The sequence below is a fragment of the Akebia trifoliata genome, chromosome 11 (genome assembly GCF_017979445.1).
Source record: "Akebia trifoliata isolate Shusen 1 chromosome 11, ASM1797944v1, whole genome shotgun sequence".
In the NCBI taxonomy this organism is placed as follows: domain Eukaryota; kingdom Viridiplantae; phylum Streptophyta; class Magnoliopsida; order Ranunculales; family Lardizabalaceae; genus Akebia; species Akebia trifoliata.
The window spans coordinates 6915133-6936688 of NC_141385.1; the positions used below are offsets into that span (position 1 = coordinate 6915133).

The following is a 21556-nucleotide window of genomic DNA, read 5'->3' on the forward strand; positions in this document are numbered from 1 at the left end:
TAATTTGGATGCAAGTCCAAACACCCCAATTTAATATATATATGGAAATGTTCAACACCCTACACTTTACCCTACGCTTTACCAAACGTGTTTTGTCCTACATGGGTTAGAAGTTTTGGAATGAGCTGATTTTTGGTGAGGATGATCTCTACAGTTAAAAGATCATTCTCACCAAAAATCAGCCAATTCCAAAATTTCTAGCCCTATGTTTACAAGTTGAAAAATCGTAGACCGTCCATTTTTTGTAAACCATTTTTTATGGGATTAGAAATTTTGGAATGGGCTGATTTTTGGTGAGGATGATTTCCTCACCATAGAGATCATCCTCACCAAAAATCAGCTTATTCCAAAACTTCTAACCCATGTAGGACAAAACACGTAGGGTAAAGTGTAGGGTAAAACGTAGGGTGTTGAACGGGACCCACATATATATATATATATATATATATATATATATATATATATAGGGAGCGGTTCAGCAGCCCTAAAGTTTGCCAAGTTTTGTGCCAAACATTTTTTGTAAATCACTTTTGATGGGGTTAGAAGTTTTAGAATAGGCTGATTTTTTGTGAGGATGATCTCTACGGTTAGAAGTTTTGGAATAGGCTGATTTTTTGTGAGGATGATCTCTACAATGAAGAGATCATCCTCACAAAAAATCAGCTCATTTTGAAACTTTTAACCCTAGTTTACAAGTTGAAGAATCATGGACCGTCCAATTTTTGTAAATCACTTTTGATGGGGTTAGAAGTTTTGGAATAGGCTGATTTTTGGTGAGGATGATCTCCTCATCATAGAGATCATCCTCACAAAAAATCAGCTCATTCCAAAGCTTCTAACCCATATTTTGAAAAATGTTTAGCACCAAACTTGGCAAACTTTAGGGCTGCTGAACCGTCCCATATATATATATATATATATATATGGGTCACGTTATTACGACCCCCTTTTGGACCCCCTTTGCGACACACCTTTTTGTCTTATATGGGCAAAAATGTTTGGAATGGGCTGATTTTTGGTGAGGATGATCTCTATGGTGAGGGGATCATCCTGGCAAAAAATCATCCCATTCCAAAACTTCTAGACCGTCCGATTTTTGTTGAAAAATTATAGACCGTCCAATTTTTGTAAATCAATTTTGATGGGGTTAGAAGTTTTGGAATGGGATGATTTTTTGCCAGGATGATCCCCTCACCATAGAGATCATCCTCACAAAAAATCAGCCCATTCCAAACATTTTTGCCCATATAAGACAAAAAGGTGTGTCGCAAAGGGGGTCGTAATAACGCGACCCTATATATATATATATAGGTTCAAAGGACAACCATTTCTACACACATATAGATAACGTGTTTTGTCTTATATGGGCAAAAATGTTTGGAATGGACTGATTTTTTGTGAGGATGATCTCTGTGATGAGGGGATCATCCTGACAAAAAATCATCCCATTCCAAAACTTGTAACCCCATCAAAATTGATTTACAAAAATTGGACGGTCTATAATTTTTCAACAAAAATTGGACGGTCTAGAAGTTTCATAATGAGCTGATTTTTGGCAAGGATGATCTCCTCATCACAGAGATCATCCTCACAAAAAATCAGTCCATTCCAAACATTTTTGCCCATATAAGACAAAACACGTTGTCTATATGTGTGTAGAAATGGTTGTCCTTTGAACCTGACCCATATATATATATATATATATATATATGGAAATGTTTAGCAACAAACATTTTGGCAAAACATTTTTCAAAACATGGGTTAGAGGTTTTGGAATGGACTGATTTTTGGTGAGGATGATCTCTACGGTGAGGAGATCATCATCAACAAAAATCAGCCCATTCCAAAACTTCTAACCCCATAAAAAATTATTTACAAAAAATACATGGTCCACGATTTTTCAACTTGTAAACTGGGGTTAGAAGTTTTGGAATGGGCTGATTTTTGGTGAGGATGATCTTCTCACCGTAGAGATCATCCTTGCCAAAAATCAGCCCATTCTAAAACATCTAACCCATGTTTTGAAAAATGTTTTGCTAAAATGTTTGCCAAAATGTTTGTTGCTGAACGGGACCCATATATATATATATATATATATATAGAGAGAGAGAGAGAGAGAGAGAGAGAGAGGAAATGTTCAACACCCTAAGCTTTACTCTACACTTTAACAAACGTGTTTTGTCCTACATGGGTTAGAAGTTTTGGAATGGGCTGATTTTTGGTGAGGATGATCTCTATGATTAGAAGATCATCCTCACCAAAAATCAGCCCATTCCGAAATTTTTAGCGCCATGTTTACAAGTTGAAAAATCGTGGACCGTCCATTTTTTGTAAATCATTTTTTATGGGATTAGAAGTTTTGGAATGAGCTGATTTTTGGTGAGGATGATCTCCTCACTATAGAGATCATCCTCACCAAAAATCAACCTATTCCAAAACTTCTAACTCATGTAGGACAAAACACATTTGTTAAAGTGTAGGGTAAAGTTTAGGGTGGTGAACGGATGAAGGGACATATGAAAAAACATATGTAAAAACAATGTAATATTAATAAATTTTCAAAATATGAGTTAGAAGTCTAGGAATGAGCTGATTTTTTGTGAGGATGATCTTTATGATGGGAAGATCATCTGAAAAAAAAAATCAGTCCAATCTGAAACTTCTAACCCCATTAAAAGTGATTTAAAATGTGGATCGTCGATTTTTTGTTAATTTTTATCAATAATTTGTAAGTCACTTTTGATGGATTTAGAAGTTTCAGATTGAACTGATTTTTTGTGAGGATGATCTTCTCATCATAGTGACTATCCTCGCAAAAAATCAGCTCAATCCAAAATCTCTAACCCATATTTTGAAAAATCATTGTTTTTACATATGACCATGAATATGAATTGAGTAACGTAAGAAATATGAAATAATAATTTAATACTCATTGGCCAAATAACGACAAGACAAGTGATAATATCTAAGTGAATCATGGTGGAAACCGAATTTTCAAGAGAAATATTCACATGGCTAGAAAATGGACATGAGTTAGGACTTACGATCACAAGTCAGGCCGACCTTTCCTTCATTCTTGTCCTATTGAAAAAAAAAGGGAAAATCGTCCCATCCATTTCGTAAGTAAATGATAGATACCACGTAGGCATGATCTACTAATCAAGTGGACTAGTTTGATGGCTCAAGTTGGGCCTAGTCTATTGTATTAATAGTAGATTGATTCAATGTTTCAACCAACAACATCAATAGAAATTTATCATGGTCGGTTAGAACTCATTAGGTTGCTTGTTTAATTAGTAGATTCGATGATTAAATTCCAGTTGAGTTCGAAACTAAAATTCATTTGAACCGATCACCTAATTGACTCAAAAACTTTGCAAAGACTACTCAAATTGTAATGAAATTGGATGCAAAACTCAGTATAATTTTCTTTATTAAAAAATATAAAATAATGTATTTTGAATCAAAGGGAATAATATATTTTAAAATGTAATAAATGAAACTTATCCAAGTTGACTCGATTATGTGTACTACCCAGACGAATCAAAGAGACTGATTTATTTCTTCTAATATTGTTAGGTCAACGGGGATTCCATTCGATGAGTTTCTTAAAGTTTGTGAGGTGATACCACATTATGTGGATGAAAAATCCCACCTTTACACCTAAACCTATTTTTTTATTTAAAAAAAAAAAAAAAAAAATCCTTACTGATACAAATGTACAAATTAAATTTTGTTGAAAATTGTAAAATATTATAATCTTTCTAAGTGAATTGTAAGGGTTCATGCAGAGAATATTTTGTGAGCAAATTAGCATCTACAAAGATTTATGAAGTGTGGCTATCGGTAATTTTTGTTTTGTTTTGAATGGATTTGCCTCATCTCAAAAAACAAAGTTTGATGTAGAAGTCAAGTAAAATTTAACTTCATGTAGAAGTTAAGCAAAATCTGATTTTCTCTATATTAAAATTATGATATCATTACTAATTTTAGGAAAAAGTATAAATTTTATTTCTTTATATTCTTCATCTTTTCTAACTTTACTATATTTTCTCCTTTACCCTTTTAGTCTCAATTTTTTTTATATTTATAATAATACATCTCCAACTTTATTTATTTTTTACTTTTACCCCTTAACTCGAGAGACTCATCGAATGAAGAGAAAAGATGATGAAGTTAAAGAGGTAAAGAGGAAATGTAATAAATTGGGGGTAGTGTGGACCCTACTCCACTAGAGTAAAACTTTTATACTCTCATAAAATTATAAATAGAATAAGACCCACCATTGTATTTTATCATATAAATTTATGACATGCATGCTAGAGTGACAAACCATGAAATGAATTCCCTTTGAGTTGAGTGAAAACTATAATCAAGGTAACTTAGATTTAATCACCCACCTTAACCCTAATATAAAATTCCTGATTTTTCTTTTTAAAATTTCTTCTGCAAAAATCCATGCTAGTTCTTAAGGTTTCAAGACTAAATTAGAAATAATATTAACTCTTTAAAAATAGAGAGTCATATGGTGAATGCTTTCTAGCCACAAAATCGAAAATTCAGAATTTATATTACAAACAGCCTTTAGAAATTCAAGATATAGATGTTTTTATGCAACATCAAACTTGAATGTGAGGTTATTTGAGTTATTTTGCAATAGAATCTTGATAAACTGACTTTAAAAAAAAAAAACTCAACTGACGTGGCATCTGCATAGAATCATATATTTTTTCCCTGAGATACACAAGTAAAAAATATCTATGATTTGGTGCACAATTCATGTCAATTGAGTATATTTTTTATTTTTTATTTATTTATCAGTTTATCATTATTCTTTTTAAAACTATCTTAATATTCCACCAAAATTGAATTTTGAAGCCGAGGGGAATGCCATAAAATTTACAACACAAAGGGGGTATCTCTAATTTTCACCAAAATCTAAATGGTACCTCAAAATAATCCAAATTATACAATAGTTTTTTATGGAATCTTAAAACATATGTAGATCAAAAACAGGACCATCTCGACATATTACAAGAGAGTCATTCACGCAAGAAGCAAAGAATAAGAGACATGAAGAACAAAAACAAAATGGATAGATGGTTGTTTTCTTATTTGAATTTATTGGACAATTAAACTTGGCCAATGGTATTTTATAAAATAGTTTCACCAATTTTTTTATTTTTATTTTAAATATTATTATATTAATATATTTTCAATAAAATTTAATCAAAAATATTTTTGTTGTCTAATCAAATTAACTGAATTTTTTAAAAAAGATATTTTTTAGAAGACAGAATGAGTTAGACAATAAAACAATTTCTTCCTAAGTATTTCTAAGGAACATTATATGGTGGAGGGACTAAATTGTAAATGAGTTATATGAAATGAGTTTCTTTATAATATTCAATACTTTCATAATGTGGATTATGCTCAGTCTAATCTTCACAAAGAAGTAATCATATTTCCATTTGCTCTCAATTAGGCAGTAGACCAAATAAGGTGGTTGTAAAAATTCCTTTTGAAGTTTTGCTTTTGAAGTTAAAATGGAGATTTTTTTTTTTTTAATTTAATTTTTTATTATTGAATCAAATTGTATACTTATATTATAGACCCTGGCTACTTTGTTTGGTAGTAAATTATGATGAAACAATAATTTGAAAGCAACGCTTGCATGGATGTCCCCAGCTCTGCAATTGTTTTTTGTTGGTGTAACATCCCTCAATCAATCAATTATCACAATGTTCGTATCTCAAGGATTTCTTTTAAGTAATCACATTAAAATTTGAGATCTACATCCCTTAGTGTAACATCAACATTTTTTATTATTATTAACAATTGAGACATCAAATGTGTTTTATGTGATCAATCCACGATATCAATGGATTTGATGCATCACGCTTGATGTTGATTGCCAATCACGTAGAGCAAAGTTATTGTCGAAGATCTTCATTGGTACTAGGCCGGTCACCCAAGCTCTCTGTAGAAATGGTTTTTTTTTTTTTGTGTGTTCTAGACAGTAAATAGGTGAAATAACCCCGTGATTTTAAACTAATGACAAATGCATTGATCTTGGTCAACTAAGAGATTAGTGAAAATAATCTAGATGCACTCATCTTTAACTGATGTCCCAAGGCAAAACTTGTTAACCCTGATCTTCAACCTTAAGATTCTCTCTTCCAAACTTCAAGCTTTAAAAATAAGATTCCATTGGAAAGTAGAAGAAATGGGATTTGGATAGAAAAATTACGAATTTTGAATTGACGAAGAGGTTGACTAGGTTAAAAATGTCTTTCCCTAAAAGTTAAAGAGATTGAAGGTGATGGGTTACAGCGATAAAAATCAAAAGGGTTTTGCCAAGAGGTTGAAAGTGAGGGCATTTTCATCATTTTTCAGTAGTCTTCTAGTGCCGATGGATATCAAAAAGAACATCATTTGAAAAATGGGGGTGCATATCAAATATGCACCAAAGTATGGAGGGGCATGTCTAAATTAACCTCTCTCTCTCTCTCTTTCTTTTATTTTTATTTTTTATTAGATTATCACACTTATGTTCATAAGGTAGCAAATGAATCTCGAAGGGTGGCTATTAGGCCACTTCGAATTTAATAAGCAATGAGAGTTTGTAGGTTATGTGTTCGATACCCACTATGAGTAATATTTCCTCGGGGCAGCCCGTGAGATTATTTGCTCACTTACCTAATGCGTGCGATGTGTGAGCGTTGCATGCTCCTAAGGAAGGGTCCCATATGCCTTGGTTCCAGCTCTGGCTCATCCAGTCCCTCTAATTTGGATGCAAGTCCAAACACCCCAATTTAATATATATATGGAAATGTTCAACACCCTACACTTTACCCTACGCTTTACCAAACGTGTTTTGTCCTACATGGGTTAGAAGTTTTGGAATGAGCTGATTTTTGGTGAGGATGATCTCTACAGTTAAAAGATCATTCTCACCAAAAATCAGCCAATTCCAAAATTTCTAGCCCTATGTTTACAAGTTGAAAAATCGTAGACCGTCCATTTTTTGTAAACCATTTTTTATGGGATTAGAAATTTTGGAATGGGCTGATTTTTGGTGAGGATGATTTCCTCACCATAGAGATCATCATCACCAAAAATCAGCTTATTCCAAAACTTCTAACCCATGTAGGACAAAACACGTAGGGTAAAGTGTAGGGTAAAGCGTAGGGTGTTGAACGGAACCACATATATATATATATATATATATAGGGAGCGGTTCAGCAGCCCTAAAGTTTGCCAAGTTTTGTGCCAAACATTTTTTGTAAATCACTTTTGATGGGGTTAGAAGTTTTAGAAGCTGATTTTTTGTGAGGATGATCTTTACGGTTAGAAGTTTTGGATTAGGTTGATTTTTTGTGAGGATGATCTCTACAGTGAAGAGATCATCCTCACAAACAATCAGCTCATTTTGAAACTTTTAACCCTAGTTTACAAGTTGAAGAATCATGGACCGTCCAATTTTTGTAAATCACTTTTGATGGGGTTAGAAGTTTTGGAATATGTTGATTTTTTGGTGAGGATGATCTCCTCATCATAGAGATCATCCTCACAAAAAATCAGCTCATTCCAAAGCTTCTAACCTATATTTTGAAAAATGTTTGGCACCAAACTTGGCAAACTTTAGGGCTGCTGAACCGTCCCCATATATATATGGAAATGTTTAGCAACAAACATTTTGGCAAAACATTTTTCAAAACATGGGTTAGAGGTTTTGGAATGGACTGATTTTTGGTGAGGATGATCTCTACGGTGAGGAGATCATCATCAACAAAAATCAGCCCATTCCGAAACTTCTAACCCCATAAAAAATGATTTACAAAAAATACACGGTCCACGATTTTTCAACTTGTAAACTGGGGTTAGAAGTTTTGGAATGGGCTGATTTTTGGTGAGGATGATCTTCTCACCGTAGAGATCATCCTTACCAAAAATCAGCCCATTCTAAAACATCTAACCCATGTTTTGAAAAATGTTTTGCTAAAATGTTTGCCAAAATGTTTGTTGCTGAACGGGACCCATATATATATATATATGGGTCCCGTTCGGCACCCTAAGTTTTACCACACACTTTAACAAACGCGTTTTGTCCTACATGGGTTAGAAGTTTCGGAATGGGCTGATTTTTGGTGAGGATGATCTCTATGGTGAGGAGATCATCCTCACCAAAAATCAGCTCATTCCAAAACTTCTAACCCCATCAAAAATAATTTACAAAAAATGGACGGTCCACAATTTTTCAACGTGTAAACATGGGGCTAAACATTTTGGAATGGGCTGATTTTTGGGGAGGATGATCTTCTAATCATAGAGATCATCCTCACCAAAAATCAGCCCATTCCAAAACTTCTAACCCATGTAGGACAAAAAACGTTTGTTAAAGTGTGTGGTAAAACTTAGGGTGCTGAACATTTCCCTATATATATATATAGAGAGAGAGAGAGAGAGAGGAAATGTTCAACACCCTAAGCTTTACCCTAAACTTTAACAAACGTGTTTTGTCCTACATGGGTTAGAAGTTTTGGAATGGGCTGATTTTTGGTGAGGATGATCTTCTAATCATAGAGATCATCCTCACCAAAAATCAGCCCATTCTGAAATTTTTAGCGCCATGTTTACAAGTTGAAAAATCGTGGACCGTCCATTTTTTGTAAATTATTTTTTATGGGACTAGAAGTTTTGGAATGAGCTGATTTTTGGTGAGGATGATCTCCTCACTATAGAGATCATCCTCACCAAAAATCAACCTATTCCAAAACTTGTAACTCATGTAGGACAAAACACATTTGTTAAAGTGTAGGGTAAAGCTTAGGGTGGTGAACGGATCCTATATATAAACTTCTAACTCATGTAGGACAAAACACATTTGTTAAAGTGTAGGGTAAAGCTTAGGGTGGTGAACGGATCCTATATATATATATATATATATATATATATAGAGAGAGAGAGAGAGAGAGAGAGAGAGAGAGAGGGAACAGATGAAGGGACATATGAAAAAACATATGTAAAAACAATGTAATATTAATAAATTTTCAAAATATGAGTTAGAAGTCTGGGAATGAGCTGATTTTTTGTGAGGATGATCTTTATGATGGGAAGATCATCTGAAAAAAAAAATCAGTCCAATCTAAAACTTCTAACCCCATTAAAAGTGATTTAAAATGTGGATCGTCGATTTTTTGTTAATTTTTATCAATAATTTGTAAGTCACTTTTGATGGATTTAGAAGTTTCAGATTGAACTGATTTTTTGTGAGGATGATCTTCTCATCATAGTGACTATCCTCGCAAAAAATCAGCTCAATCCAAAATCTCTAACCCATATTTTGAAAAATCATTGTTTTTACATATGACCATGAATATGAATTGAGTAACGTAAGAAATATGAAATAATAATTTAATACTCATTGGCCAAATAAAGACAAGACAAGTGATAATATCTAAGTGAATCATGGTGGAAACCGAATTTTCAAGAGAAATATTCACATGGCTAGAAAATGGACATGAGTTAGGACTTACGATCACAAGTCAGGCCGACCTTTCCTTCATTCTTGTCCTATTGAAAAAAAAAGGGAAAATCGTCCCATCCATTTCGTAAGTAAATGATAGATACCACGTAGGCATGATCTACTAATCAAGTGGACTAGTTTGATGGCTCAAGTTGGGCCTAGTCTATTGTATTAATAGTAGATTGATTCAATGTTTCAACCAACAACATCAATAGAAATTTAGCATGGTCGGTTAGAACTCATTAGGTTGCTTGTTTAATTAGTAGATTCGATGATTAAATTCCAGTTGAGTTCGAAACTAAAATTCATTTGAACCGATCACCTAATTGACTCAAAAACTTTGCAAAGACTACTCAAAATTGTAATGAAATTGGATGCAAAACTCAGTATAATTTCTTTATTAAAAAATATAAAATAATGTATTTTTGAATCAAAGGGAATAATATATTTTAAAATGTAATAAATGAAACTTATCCAAGTTGACTCGATTATGTGTACTACCCAGACGAATCAAAGAGACTGATTTATTTCTTCTAATATTGTTAGGTCAACGGGGATTCCATTCGATGAGTTTCTTAAAGTTTGTGAGGTGATACCACATTATGTGGATGAAAAATCCCACCTTTACACCTAAACCTATTTTTTTATTTTTAAAAAAAAAAAAAAATCCTTACTGATACAAATGTACAAATTAAATTTTGTTGAAAATTGTAAAATATTATAATCTTTCTAAGTGAATTGTAAGGGTTCATGCAGAGAATATTTTGTGAGCAAATTAGCATCTACAAAGATTTATGAAGTGTGGCTATCGGTAATTTTTGTTTTGTTTTGAATGGATTTGCCTCATCTCAAAAAACAAAGTTTGATGTAGAAGTCAAGTAAAATTTAACTTCATGTAGAAGTTAAGCAAAATCTGATTTTCTCTATATTAAAATTATGATATCATTACTAATTTTAGGAAAAAGTATAAATTTTATTTCTTTATATTCTTCATCTTTTCTAACTTTACTATATTTTCTCCTTTACCCTTTTAGTCTCAATTTTTTTTATATTTATAATAATACATCTCCAACTTTATTTATTTTTTACTTTTACCCCTTAACTCGAGAGAACTTGTGTCGTATGCATAGGTGAACTCTAATATCTATATAATAAAACACAATTGTTGGTATAGTTGTGAGACACAAACTTTTGTGTAAGACCCATTTTAATCACTTTATTATTTTTTCTTTTTACCTACTCAACTTTATCTTTATTCCAATTTAAATATATTTTCTCATTTACCCTCTTAAACCGTTTTAACTTATTTTATTATTTTTCATCTTCTACCCCTTTAATCTTAAATTTTTTCAATAATATCCTAAACCTAATTAGGCCTCATCCAAACTCACTAATTTTATGTCGTGTTAAAATTGTCACCACCTACTCTTACTTTTTTTTTTGACCGCTTTTACTCCCTTAATAAATTTGGTTCAATTCTAGGATTCTTTGAACCGAGAACTGAACCGAATCAATTGATTTTTCAAAATTGTAAATCAGAATCGAATCAGAAATCTAAAAGTCTAAGCCAAACCAATGTTAAAAGCCTTGTTTTTTGGTTTGGTCCGATCCAATATGCACAAACACCAGAACGATTCCATATTTATATTTAACCTTACTATTATCAAAGTCATTTTTGTTATATATATATATAAAATTACGATCCCCCATCACCTATAATCAAGTTAGTTAGTTTTAAGTTTTCTAATATTAAAGAAATATCCTTTTACTATGTTATCTAGAAAATCCTCTTGATTAGTATTTTAAATCATAACAAGACCTTTACATATAAAATTTTGAAGTTATCATAAAAATTGTAATCATGCATAAATCCTAATTTTTTTTAAATACATGTGCGCTTGAACATGCCCAAGGCAAAGCTGAGAAGAGGCTAGAGGGGAGTTGCACCCTTCACCACCCAATTTTGTATGATTTAGATATGTTTTCAAGACGATGACATGCCTCCGTTGATCGTGTTGCTCCCCACCCCCTTCAAATTTTTTGCTCCTCGTCCACAATTTTTGATTGATTTAAGACACTCATTATTTTATGATTCGATGAATATTTGAGATGCTCCTGCCTATATTTGTTTCTATTTTTTTATTATCTTTTATACTCTTTCCTGTCATTAATCTCCACATCCATTGGTGTAATCAATAACCATACCAATCAAAACGTTGTGGCGTTGCTAAGATAGTTGCTTTGGTATGAATTGATTTATTGTTTATAGGTTGGAAACCCGAATTATTTGATTTGTTGTTTTATTTTTTTCACTTGGGAAGATAAATTGGGACTAATGGGCTTGGACATTAAGTAATCTGACTTTTGGGCCAAGATGCATTGTGAAATAAAAGAGAAAACAAGTCAAGCTTGAGAAAAGTGGGCCTTTTTGGGCCAGTAGACAATTAGGCCTAACTATGTAAAAGCATCTCAGAGCTGCTATTGGCACCCCAGCTTTTATTTGTTACACCCCAATTTAGATTTAAAAAAAAAAAAAATTTAAGGGTGAATCTCCATTTCTTGTGTTGAATATGACAAAATTCTGAGTTCGGTACACTATTCATTTTTATTCCCAAAGCATGCATTCATCAAATTTTTAACCAACAAACTCGTGAGTTCGTCACTTTTAATATTTACTTATTCATAAATATACCAACAAATTCATTGATTATAAAAGTGACGGATTCAATTGAAAGGCATGTTTTGGGAATTAAAATGAACAATATACCGAAAATGAAATTTGGACAAAAGTTGCACATGTTTGGGGAGAAATCCCAAAAATTAATCTATGGTTTGAGAATAAGTAAAAGTTGGGGTCCCAATAGAAACTCTCTATCTTTTCTTTGTTCAGATTTTTATTTGCTAGATTTAGGATTTTATATGATCCTAATCCTAATAGTAAACAACTGGTGAAGTTGTTTGAATGTATTATAAGACTTTGTAATGTTGACATAATAACTTTAACCAAACTTTTGTAACGTTGGAATGGTGTGTTTTAAACTTTAATTAAGGTGTGATATATAATTAATTAACACCAAACCACGTGAGAATGAAAGAAGCAATGAAGGACTCATCAGCTCTTCTTTATTATAACATAAAACTTTGGACACAAAAACAGGCAACAACACCAATTGTAGAAATAGAGATGTTCTTCATTCTGCCCCATAATTCTTTATGCGTTCCAAAATGTACTCATAGACCTTATATGGGTCAGGAAGTGACTTGGAAACACTCTCCTTCTCCGAGCACTTCTTGGCCCAAGCCACCAACTTTGGGCACTCAGCCTCTATACTAAAGCTCCCACGTGTCTCGGTGGCGTAAAACCAACAATAGAATGGGACGAGGGAGACATCAACAAACCCCATGGTCTCACCCCCGAAAAAGGGTTTCTCTCCCAACTCTCCTTCTAATATGTTGAAGCACTCTATTAACTCCTTTTTCGCCTTTTCTGGCTCTTCTCCTTTGTTCATCAATATTCTTCTCATACAATCCAAAATCTGCATTTTATAAACATTGGAATAAGGTATAAAGATCGAACGGTAACTAGTAGGTGAAGGCAGGTTTTGAATATGATTCAACGGTAATTGGCTCAATTCTTGTCAAAAGAATTTATCGACTTTTAGGACTCAATTCAAGTAAAACTTGAACCACCAAAAGAAAATTATAAACAAATAAACAAGAGAAAGGAAGAAAGAAACGAAGTAACTAAATCAAAATAGAGTGAGAAGAGATACGAAAACCAACCTTCTTATCAATGTAATCAGCCCAAAACCTCGCTGCAGCTCTCTTGTATGGATCACTGGGCAATAAAGGAGATTTATCTTTCCAAACCTCATCTATGTATTCAACTATAATGGAAGATTCACAAATGGGTTTTCCATTGTGGATCAAAACAGGTATCTTTTTGTGAATTGGGTTCATCTTCAAAAGTAGAGGACTCTTGTCTTGAAGATTTTCATCCTTGTATTCATATTTAATCCCCTTTTCTGCCAAGGCAAATCTCACTCTCATACCCAAAGGACTTGGCCAGAAATCCAACAAAACTAATTCATTTGTCATTGTTAGAAATCTGAAAATTTTAACAACTTGGAGTGGAGAACAAGAATTAAGTGATGCTTGGAGAATGGAGAGTGCGGATCACTTAATTTATAGGAGTTTAAGACCAAGTGTGGGTCGCCTTAATTGACTTAGATGTCAAATTTCTAGGCTCTTCTCAAACAATAAATGTCACTGCTTTCGTCAGAATTATAATATTCTTTGAGGTTTGGCTTCTTTGAAGGAAATAACTTTTCTTGATTGACCATTGTGTGCAGTAATCTGAAAAGAAAATGTGAGAAAGAAATGAAATTAGGTAGAACAGAGTATTTTAGTTTGAGCACTCTTGAAATTTAGTAATGGGTCAAATTTAGCAGTTTAGAATAGAAAAGCAGAGGGATACTAATTATAGAATTTTGCAAAAAAAAATTGAAAATTGGGGTATTTATACAAAATGAGCTCAAATTACCAAAAATATCTTAATTTTTATTTAGGAAGCAATTTGTTTGGACCTCTTGGAGCACTCAACTAATCCTCTGCCACGTGTAGTCCCCTCCCACACGCAATGAGTAATTTTTGGGATTAAATCGTTGAGGGTGTCTCCTTGGGGGTGATTCGAACTCTAGACCTCTGCTTCCTAAGGCATGGTTTTGGCCATCTTGCCAATCCTTTGGAGTTTAAAATACTATTCCAACCGTAATAAAATTGTCATAAAGTGGGGCTTTGGGTAATTTGACTTCAGTTGAGGTCTAATGACCTAAAATACACCATTAAGAAAATTTAACAACTAAAAAATAAAGGTCTTTAGTTATTTTACCTAAAAACATTACTTTGTTTACAATAAAAATACAAGAGTCGTGATAATCTGACTACCCCATGTGACATACTCAATCGACTACCTGACATGATAAGTTTGGGAATCGTAGATCTGTGCTCCTTGGGATACACAGTTCCCTCAAGATACACTTTTTTTATGGGGAAGTACAGCCATGCATCCCGAGGAGCGTAGATCTATGATTTTCGAACTTGTCATGTCAGGGTAGGCTTGTGGACTTTTTTGCCACTCAATCCTGATAACACTGAATCTAGAGTCATATATTCCATGAGTTAGTTAGATAAGAATTAAAAACAATACTTAGCTTAAAGGGAAAAATCATGTAGTAGCACATTAATCTAATATAATAATTAAAATGCGAAGCAATTCATCATCTAAGTGTGAACAAATCTTTCAAGATGCTCATCTTTATTATTACAAAATCATGAGAAGGAAAGACATACACTCTATAACATTATAGAACGTATGTTAAGGGACTATGCTTTTATTATTATAACAAAATCAAGTGTGCACAAAGACATAGAAACACCTAGTGTAGACTAAAAGATGTGCTTCATTCTGTCCCATATCTCTTCATCTTGATCATTACCACACAACCATGAGAATGAAAAACATAGAAATACTAGAATGTAGAACAAAAATTAAGGAACTCTTCTGTTCTTTATTACAACAAAACTTGGTGGACACAAAAACTTGTGAAGGCCAATTATAGACAAAGAAATGTTCTTCATTCTATTCAAAATCTCTTCTTTAGTTGCAAAACAAAGTTATAAATCTTATGTGGGTCAGGAAGTGACTTGGAAACACTCTCCTTCTCCAAGCACCTCTTGGCCCATGCCACCAGCTTTGGGCACTCTGCTTCAATGCTGAAGTTCCCACATGTCTCGGTCGTGTGGAACCAACAGTAGAAGGGGACGAGAGCGACATCCACAAACCCGAAGGTCTCACCCTGAAAGAAGGGCTTCTCTCCCAATTCTCCTTCTAATATCTTGAAGCAGTCTATCAACTCTTTCTTTGCATTTTCTTGCACTTCTCCTTTGTTCATCCATACCCTTTTCACACAGTTGTAAATCTGTATTTTTCGTATATTAGAATAAAATTAAGACTTTCAGTTAAACAAAAAACAATTTACAATAATAATAATTATATACTAATAGAGAAAGAATTGAAAGAAGAACAAGAACTAGTTTTGGAAAGCAGGTTCGGATATTTCTTAGAGAATTTAGTAATTTAAATCAAGAATGCAGTTAGAATTAATTTTTTTTTTCTTTTTCCATTCCAATTGTTTCTTTGAAAAAAATAAAATGATGGGATGCCAAGTTGCCAGCATGGATAACTCCCTGTTTAAAAAGGAAAATTCTACTAATTAAATTTCACTTTTGACATTTAATTTTGATCAAATGTTGCTTTGATAAACATTGACTATTGACTATTGGCTTTTCTTTTTTCATTTTTAATTTAATGGATTTCTTAGGCACATTTTTTTTCTTCATCTAAGAGGTTCTTTTCTATTATTTGGAAACACAATGGCAATTCTTGTCTTACTCTATAATTTCTTTATTCTAAACAAACTTCTTAAAAAAAATAAATCTATCACAAAATATATAGTAGATTCATGGTATCCAAAAATCAATTTTGCTCACAATGTTCGTATTGGGGAGGGGGGCAAATATTGATTTAAAGACAATGACATTTCTCTAACATATATAGATGACCTTACACACAAAAGAAAATAAAGAAAAACAAGTTTGCTTAGTGGAAAGAGAGAGAGGTGAGCTATATATAGAACCAACCTTCTTGTCGACATAATCAGCCCAAAACCTTGCTACGGCTCTCTGGTATGGATCAGTGGGCAACAAAGGAGATTTATCTTTCCAAACCTCGTCGATGTATTGAACAATAATGAGAGATTCACAAATGGGTTTCCCATTGTGGATCAAAATAGGTATCTTCTTGTGAATTGGATTCATCTTCAAAAGTAGAGGACTCTTGTCTTGGAGGTTTTCATCTTTGTATTCATATTTGATCCCCTTTTCTTCTAATGCAATTCTCACTCTAGTAGAGAAAGAGTTAGGCCAAAAACCCAATAGAACTACTTCATCAGCCATTGGTAGAAATCTTAAAAATCCAAGAGTTTAAGAGCTTAGAGAATAAGAAGTAATTATTGAAGGTTGGAGAGTGAATCACTTAATTTATAGGAGTTTCAAATCAATGTTGGCCTTGGTGGGCGCCCTTTCTTGACTACAAAGATATTCATATTTGTAGGCCCTTCTCAATCTCAAGCAATGTCATTGCTTCCATCATAATTGAAAATTCCTCGAGATTTGGTTTCCATCAAATAAATGAGGAAGTTGATGTGATACTGTCGGCTGAACAGTTGTTCCAATCATGGTTTTAAAACCATCAAGTGATCTAGACTCGATTGGATTTTGAGGTGGCTCGGCTGCAAAACTCGTGGGAACCAACCCATTCCAAGATCCTTGATTTTTCTCTAAAAAATTCATCATCTCTTCGTTTTAGAAAAGGTAACCAAATCATGCAATGAAATCATCTTATTTACAAAGCTAGCACACATTCCAAATCATTTACAAAGTCATAAAAAATAAAAATAAAAGGGTTCTTTTAAAAAAAAAAATTTAATGTAAATTGCTTTTTTAAATGGGTAAAAGACTATAGGGTTAGATCTATATATTTGAACCATGGATCCCACATGAGCTAGAGTTTTGTGGGGCTATCAAGATTGAGACTGGAGTGGATCCTCTATAGTAAATTTTTCCTGTAGTTTCCTATGGTGATCTCTAAGTAGTAGAGATTAACATCTTGAAAGGAACATCCAACACATTAGCCTTGTAATGATCATGTTGTAGGTCAGATTATTATTATTATTTTGTTTTTGGAACAAAATAGACAAATTTTTAAGCTTGATGAAGGCTTTGGAAAAGGACATGCCATAAAATTGTCTTTTCCATCTTAGGTGGGTATAGAAGCTGCTGATGATGAAGAAAAACTCTCAATCCTGGTTCGAGGCTATGCTGCTTCTAAGCTCTCCTCACTTTCACGGCAAGAAGGCCATAGCAGCGTTTGGGGCTGCAGGATCTTTAAAGTAGGTTCGACCGCATGCTACAGAGGAACGACAGACGGATCAGAGAAACGGATAAGCAGACGGGCGGGGCCCTTCAATCTATAGATTTAATAGCACTACTAACAAAGAAGCCGCTGGGAACCATTAATATGAAAGAAAAAAGATTGAGATCTGATTCACCTAGAAAAAGAAAGGTCGATGCAATTGAGAAAATCCAAAGCAGACAATGAATCCAGAGGAAAGGATTGGTCAAAGATCTCCGAAATGAAGGAGATTTTGGTGGATCTATGATGTGGCTCTCTCTCAACCATCAAATGGTATTATAAGTGTAGGGAAAACTTACTACAAAGGGTCCATACCCAATTTAGACAAATGAATGTGATCTACACAATTCTACTTTATTGTCTTTTCTCTTCTCCTACTTTTCAACTTTATTATTTTTTCTTCCTATTTTTTTTAATAATATATCTCTAACTTTACTATCTTTCTTCTTTTACCCCTTTAACTCTAAAATGATGCCTATGATTATAAACATTTACAAGTCTATATAATAAGACACAACAATGGATCTCACTAATTTATCTCAATTTTTATATAATAAGAAAATTGTTTCTAAACATTAAAATTGTGGTGATTTACCAAACAAAACAAGACAAGTGAGAAGTCGAAATTATTTTTAAAATGATCAGTCCAGGTCGTATATACCTAGGACGGAGGATTGAAACCCTCCCACAGCTCAATTTATGCCACGCAAGCCACAATCCGAGATATTAATTCCTAGAAATCTCCTTTTTTGTTTTTAATTTCCTCGGATTATGACTTATGTGACATGTATTGAGGTGTGAGACAAGGATTTCAACCGAAGCGGATCCTATGTAGCACTCTATAGTATAATTTCAACGGTTGAAAGAACGCCACATCCGTGATACAACTAGATCTGGCACTTAAAATATTGGGAGTTTAGTAACCGTTCATTTTTAAGATGTAATATTTTTCTAAAATACCTCTCTCATCCATTAAAACTGTGCTACAGGAACCTTGTGTTACAGAAGATCCGCTTCCGATTTCAACCCTGCACCTAGGGGGTATACGATTGGGACTCTTTTAAAACATTTAGCTGTTTAGTAATAAATAAATAAATAAAACAAAGAAAGTCCGAGTATACTTAAATTTATTTTTATATTAAAGATTTTTATTTGATTTTAAAATAATGAATAATACAAAATCCAAATAATTTTAGAAAATCATTTAATTTTATTATATTTCCTCTTCTCTCCTTTTGTAATAATACCTCTCTAATTTTACTATTTTTCCCCTTTTACGCATTTAACTCTAAAGAGGATGCCTCACAGATAAACTCTAGTTGATAAATATTGTAAGAAAATTGTTAGATTGACTTTTTACAACACAGCTAACATGGTGCAATGCATAGAACCATAGATACTTTCCTCGAGATACGAGTATCATACACTTGAGGAAAATTGATCATTTTCTATAAACATAGATTTTAAGGCATTCATGTAGGAAGTCAGTGTAGCACCGTTCATATTGTGAATGCCACTTATGTTAAAAAGGGAGTTTTTATTGGCACAATGACTTTTACTTGTAACCCACCAATCTTTTAAAATTATATATCTATATATATATATATATATATATATGGGTCCCGTTCAGTAACAAACATTTTGACAAAACATTTTTCAAAATATGGGTTAGAAGTTTTGGAATGGGCTGATTTTTGGTGAGGATGATTTCTACGGTGAGGAGATCATCCTCACCAAAAATCAGCCCATTCCAAAACTTCTAGCCCATGTTTACAAGTTGAAAAATCGTGGACTGTCCATTTTTTGTAAACCATTTTTGATGGAGTTAGAAGTTTTGGAATGGGCTGATTTTGGTGATGATGATCTCCTCATCATAGAGATCATCCTCACCAAAAATCAGCCCATTCCAAAACCTTTAACCCATGTTTTGAAAAATGTTTTGCCAAAATGTTTGTTGCTGAACATTTCCCTATATATATATATATATATATATATATAGGATTAGGATCCGTATACACATAAAGCTACAACGTGTTTTGTCTTATATGGGTAAAAATGTTTGGAATGGGCTGATTTTTTGTGAGGATGATCTCTATGGTGAGGAGATCATCTTTGCCAAAAATCAGCCCATTATGAAACTTCTAGCCCCATATTTACAAGTTGAAAAATTTTAGACCGTCTAATTTTTGTAAATCACTTTTGATGGGGTTAGAAGTATTGGAATGGAATGATTTTTTACAAAGATGATCCCCTCACCACAGAGATCATCCTCACAAAAAATCAACCCATTCCTAACTTTTTTAACCATATAAGACAAAAACATTGTAGCTTTATGAGTAGCTTTATATGTCTACGGAACCCCACCTATATATATATATGGTCTCATTTCCCACCTTAAACTTTACCCTACACTTTAACAAACGTGTTTTGTCCTACATGGGTCAGAAGTTTTGGAATAGGCTGATTTTTGGTGAGGATGATCTCTATGGTGAGGAGATCATCCTCACCAAAAATCAGTCCATTCTAAAACTTCTAACCCCATCAAAAATGATTTATAAAAAATGGATGGTCCACGATTTTTCAACTTGTAAATATGGGGCTAAAAATTTCAGAATGGGCTGATTTTGGGTGAAGATGATCTTCTAATCATAAAGATCATCCTCACCAAAAATCATCTCATTCCAAAACTTCTAGCCCATGTAAGACAAAACACGTTTGTTAAAATGTAGGGTAAAGCTTAGGGTGCTGAACATTTCCATATATATAATTGGATTTTACATTTACATGTATAGCCCGAGATCATGTGTTTTCTTGTGATTCATTTTAAGAAAAATAAACACAAAATCCACTTAATTACTCTCTCTCTCTCATACAAAAGTCAATGGTAAACATGTCATTTATCTTTACTAAATACACTTTGGAAATTGGATTTTGTATGGAAAATGCCCTTAAATTTTTTCTTTTTATCAAAATACCTCATATTTCAATTTCTAAATGTATTTATTGCACTTTAACGTGTGTCACTAGGGCACACGTTAAAATATAGTAATTAATTGCTTCCCTTTAAAACTGGCCTGGCCGTTGTGGACCTATGTTGGATAGTGTTACAAGGCCCATATGTTATTGAACTGAACCAGACTCGTTAATACCATTAATAAGCTGGATGGGCCGAATCCTACAATAGGCCTTGACTCTTAACCCAAACCAACACTACATTTAGATGGGTTCGGGCCCAAAATTTTATGGGCCTAAATACAAACTAAATCTGTTCCATAACGGGCCCATTCCATTGACAACCCTTAGGTATCTTCAATCCAAGCTTTCTAATTACCAAAATTTTTGAGTTAGACCTCAGATTTTAATAAAAGATAGAGTAACAGAAAATGGCCGAAATGCCCTTTCAACAGAGACTCACAATAAATTAGGGCTGTCAACGGATAGGTATCCAATCGGATAGTGCTATATCTGAATTCGAATCCGAAAAAAAATAGTAATATTAATATTCGAATCCGATCGGATATCACCAAGCACTATTCAAATTCGCATCTGAAAGAATTATCGGATATCCGAAAATATTCTATTCTAATTTAAATAATAATAAAAAAATTTTGATTTTTTACAGTCAATCTACAGGCAAAATAAGAGTTAAATAAAGTAAAAATTACCTGAAAAATAAGATTTTTTCTGGCAAAGGAACACCCAATTCATCGCTAATCGTATCAATGCATCCTTTAAAATTATACCATTGATGACATTGTTTGGAAAGTGCTTGGTATACTGAAGTGAAAGTATACCATCACAGACGACGAGCTCCCAAACTTTCTTCCCTCCCAAACTTTCTTCCCTCTAATATCTACCATTGGTTTTGAATCTCAGGCTTATGGTTTCTAATTCTAGTTGGATTGAAGCTCAGGCTCGCCATAGAAATTATTTACAGAGTATTTGTGCAGTTTTGAGTTGAGAGAGGGAGAGGGAGAGGGGAAGAAAGGTTA

General features: G+C 33.2%; 2 protein-coding genes across 2 annotated transcripts; both read right to left on the reverse strand.

The window, feature by feature from the left end:
• Positions 1 to 12618: 12618 nt before the first annotated feature.
• On the reverse strand, positions 12619 to 13806 carry LOC147390630 (putative glutathione S-transferase). The gene is made up of 2 exons (XM_086458507.1): positions 13313 to 13806; positions 12619 to 13065 (listed from the first exon to the last, which is right to left on the reverse strand). The coding sequence occupies exons 1-2, from the start codon at positions 13625 to 13627 to the stop codon at positions 12721 to 12723; spliced, it is 660 nt and encodes a 219-aa protein (XP_086314633.1). The 5' UTR covers positions 13628 to 13806; the 3' UTR covers positions 12619 to 12720.
• A 1013-nt stretch (positions 13807 to 14819) lies between these two features.
• On the reverse strand, positions 14820 to 21209 carry LOC147390631 (putative glutathione S-transferase parA). The gene is made up of 2 exons (XM_086458508.1): positions 16232 to 21209; positions 14820 to 15510 (listed from the first exon to the last, which is right to left on the reverse strand). The coding sequence occupies exons 1-2, from the start codon at positions 16544 to 16546 to the stop codon at positions 15175 to 15177; spliced, it is 651 nt and encodes a 216-aa protein (XP_086314634.1). The 5' UTR covers positions 16547 to 21209; the 3' UTR covers positions 14820 to 15174.
• Between the last annotated feature and the right edge of the window lie 347 nt (positions 21210 to 21556).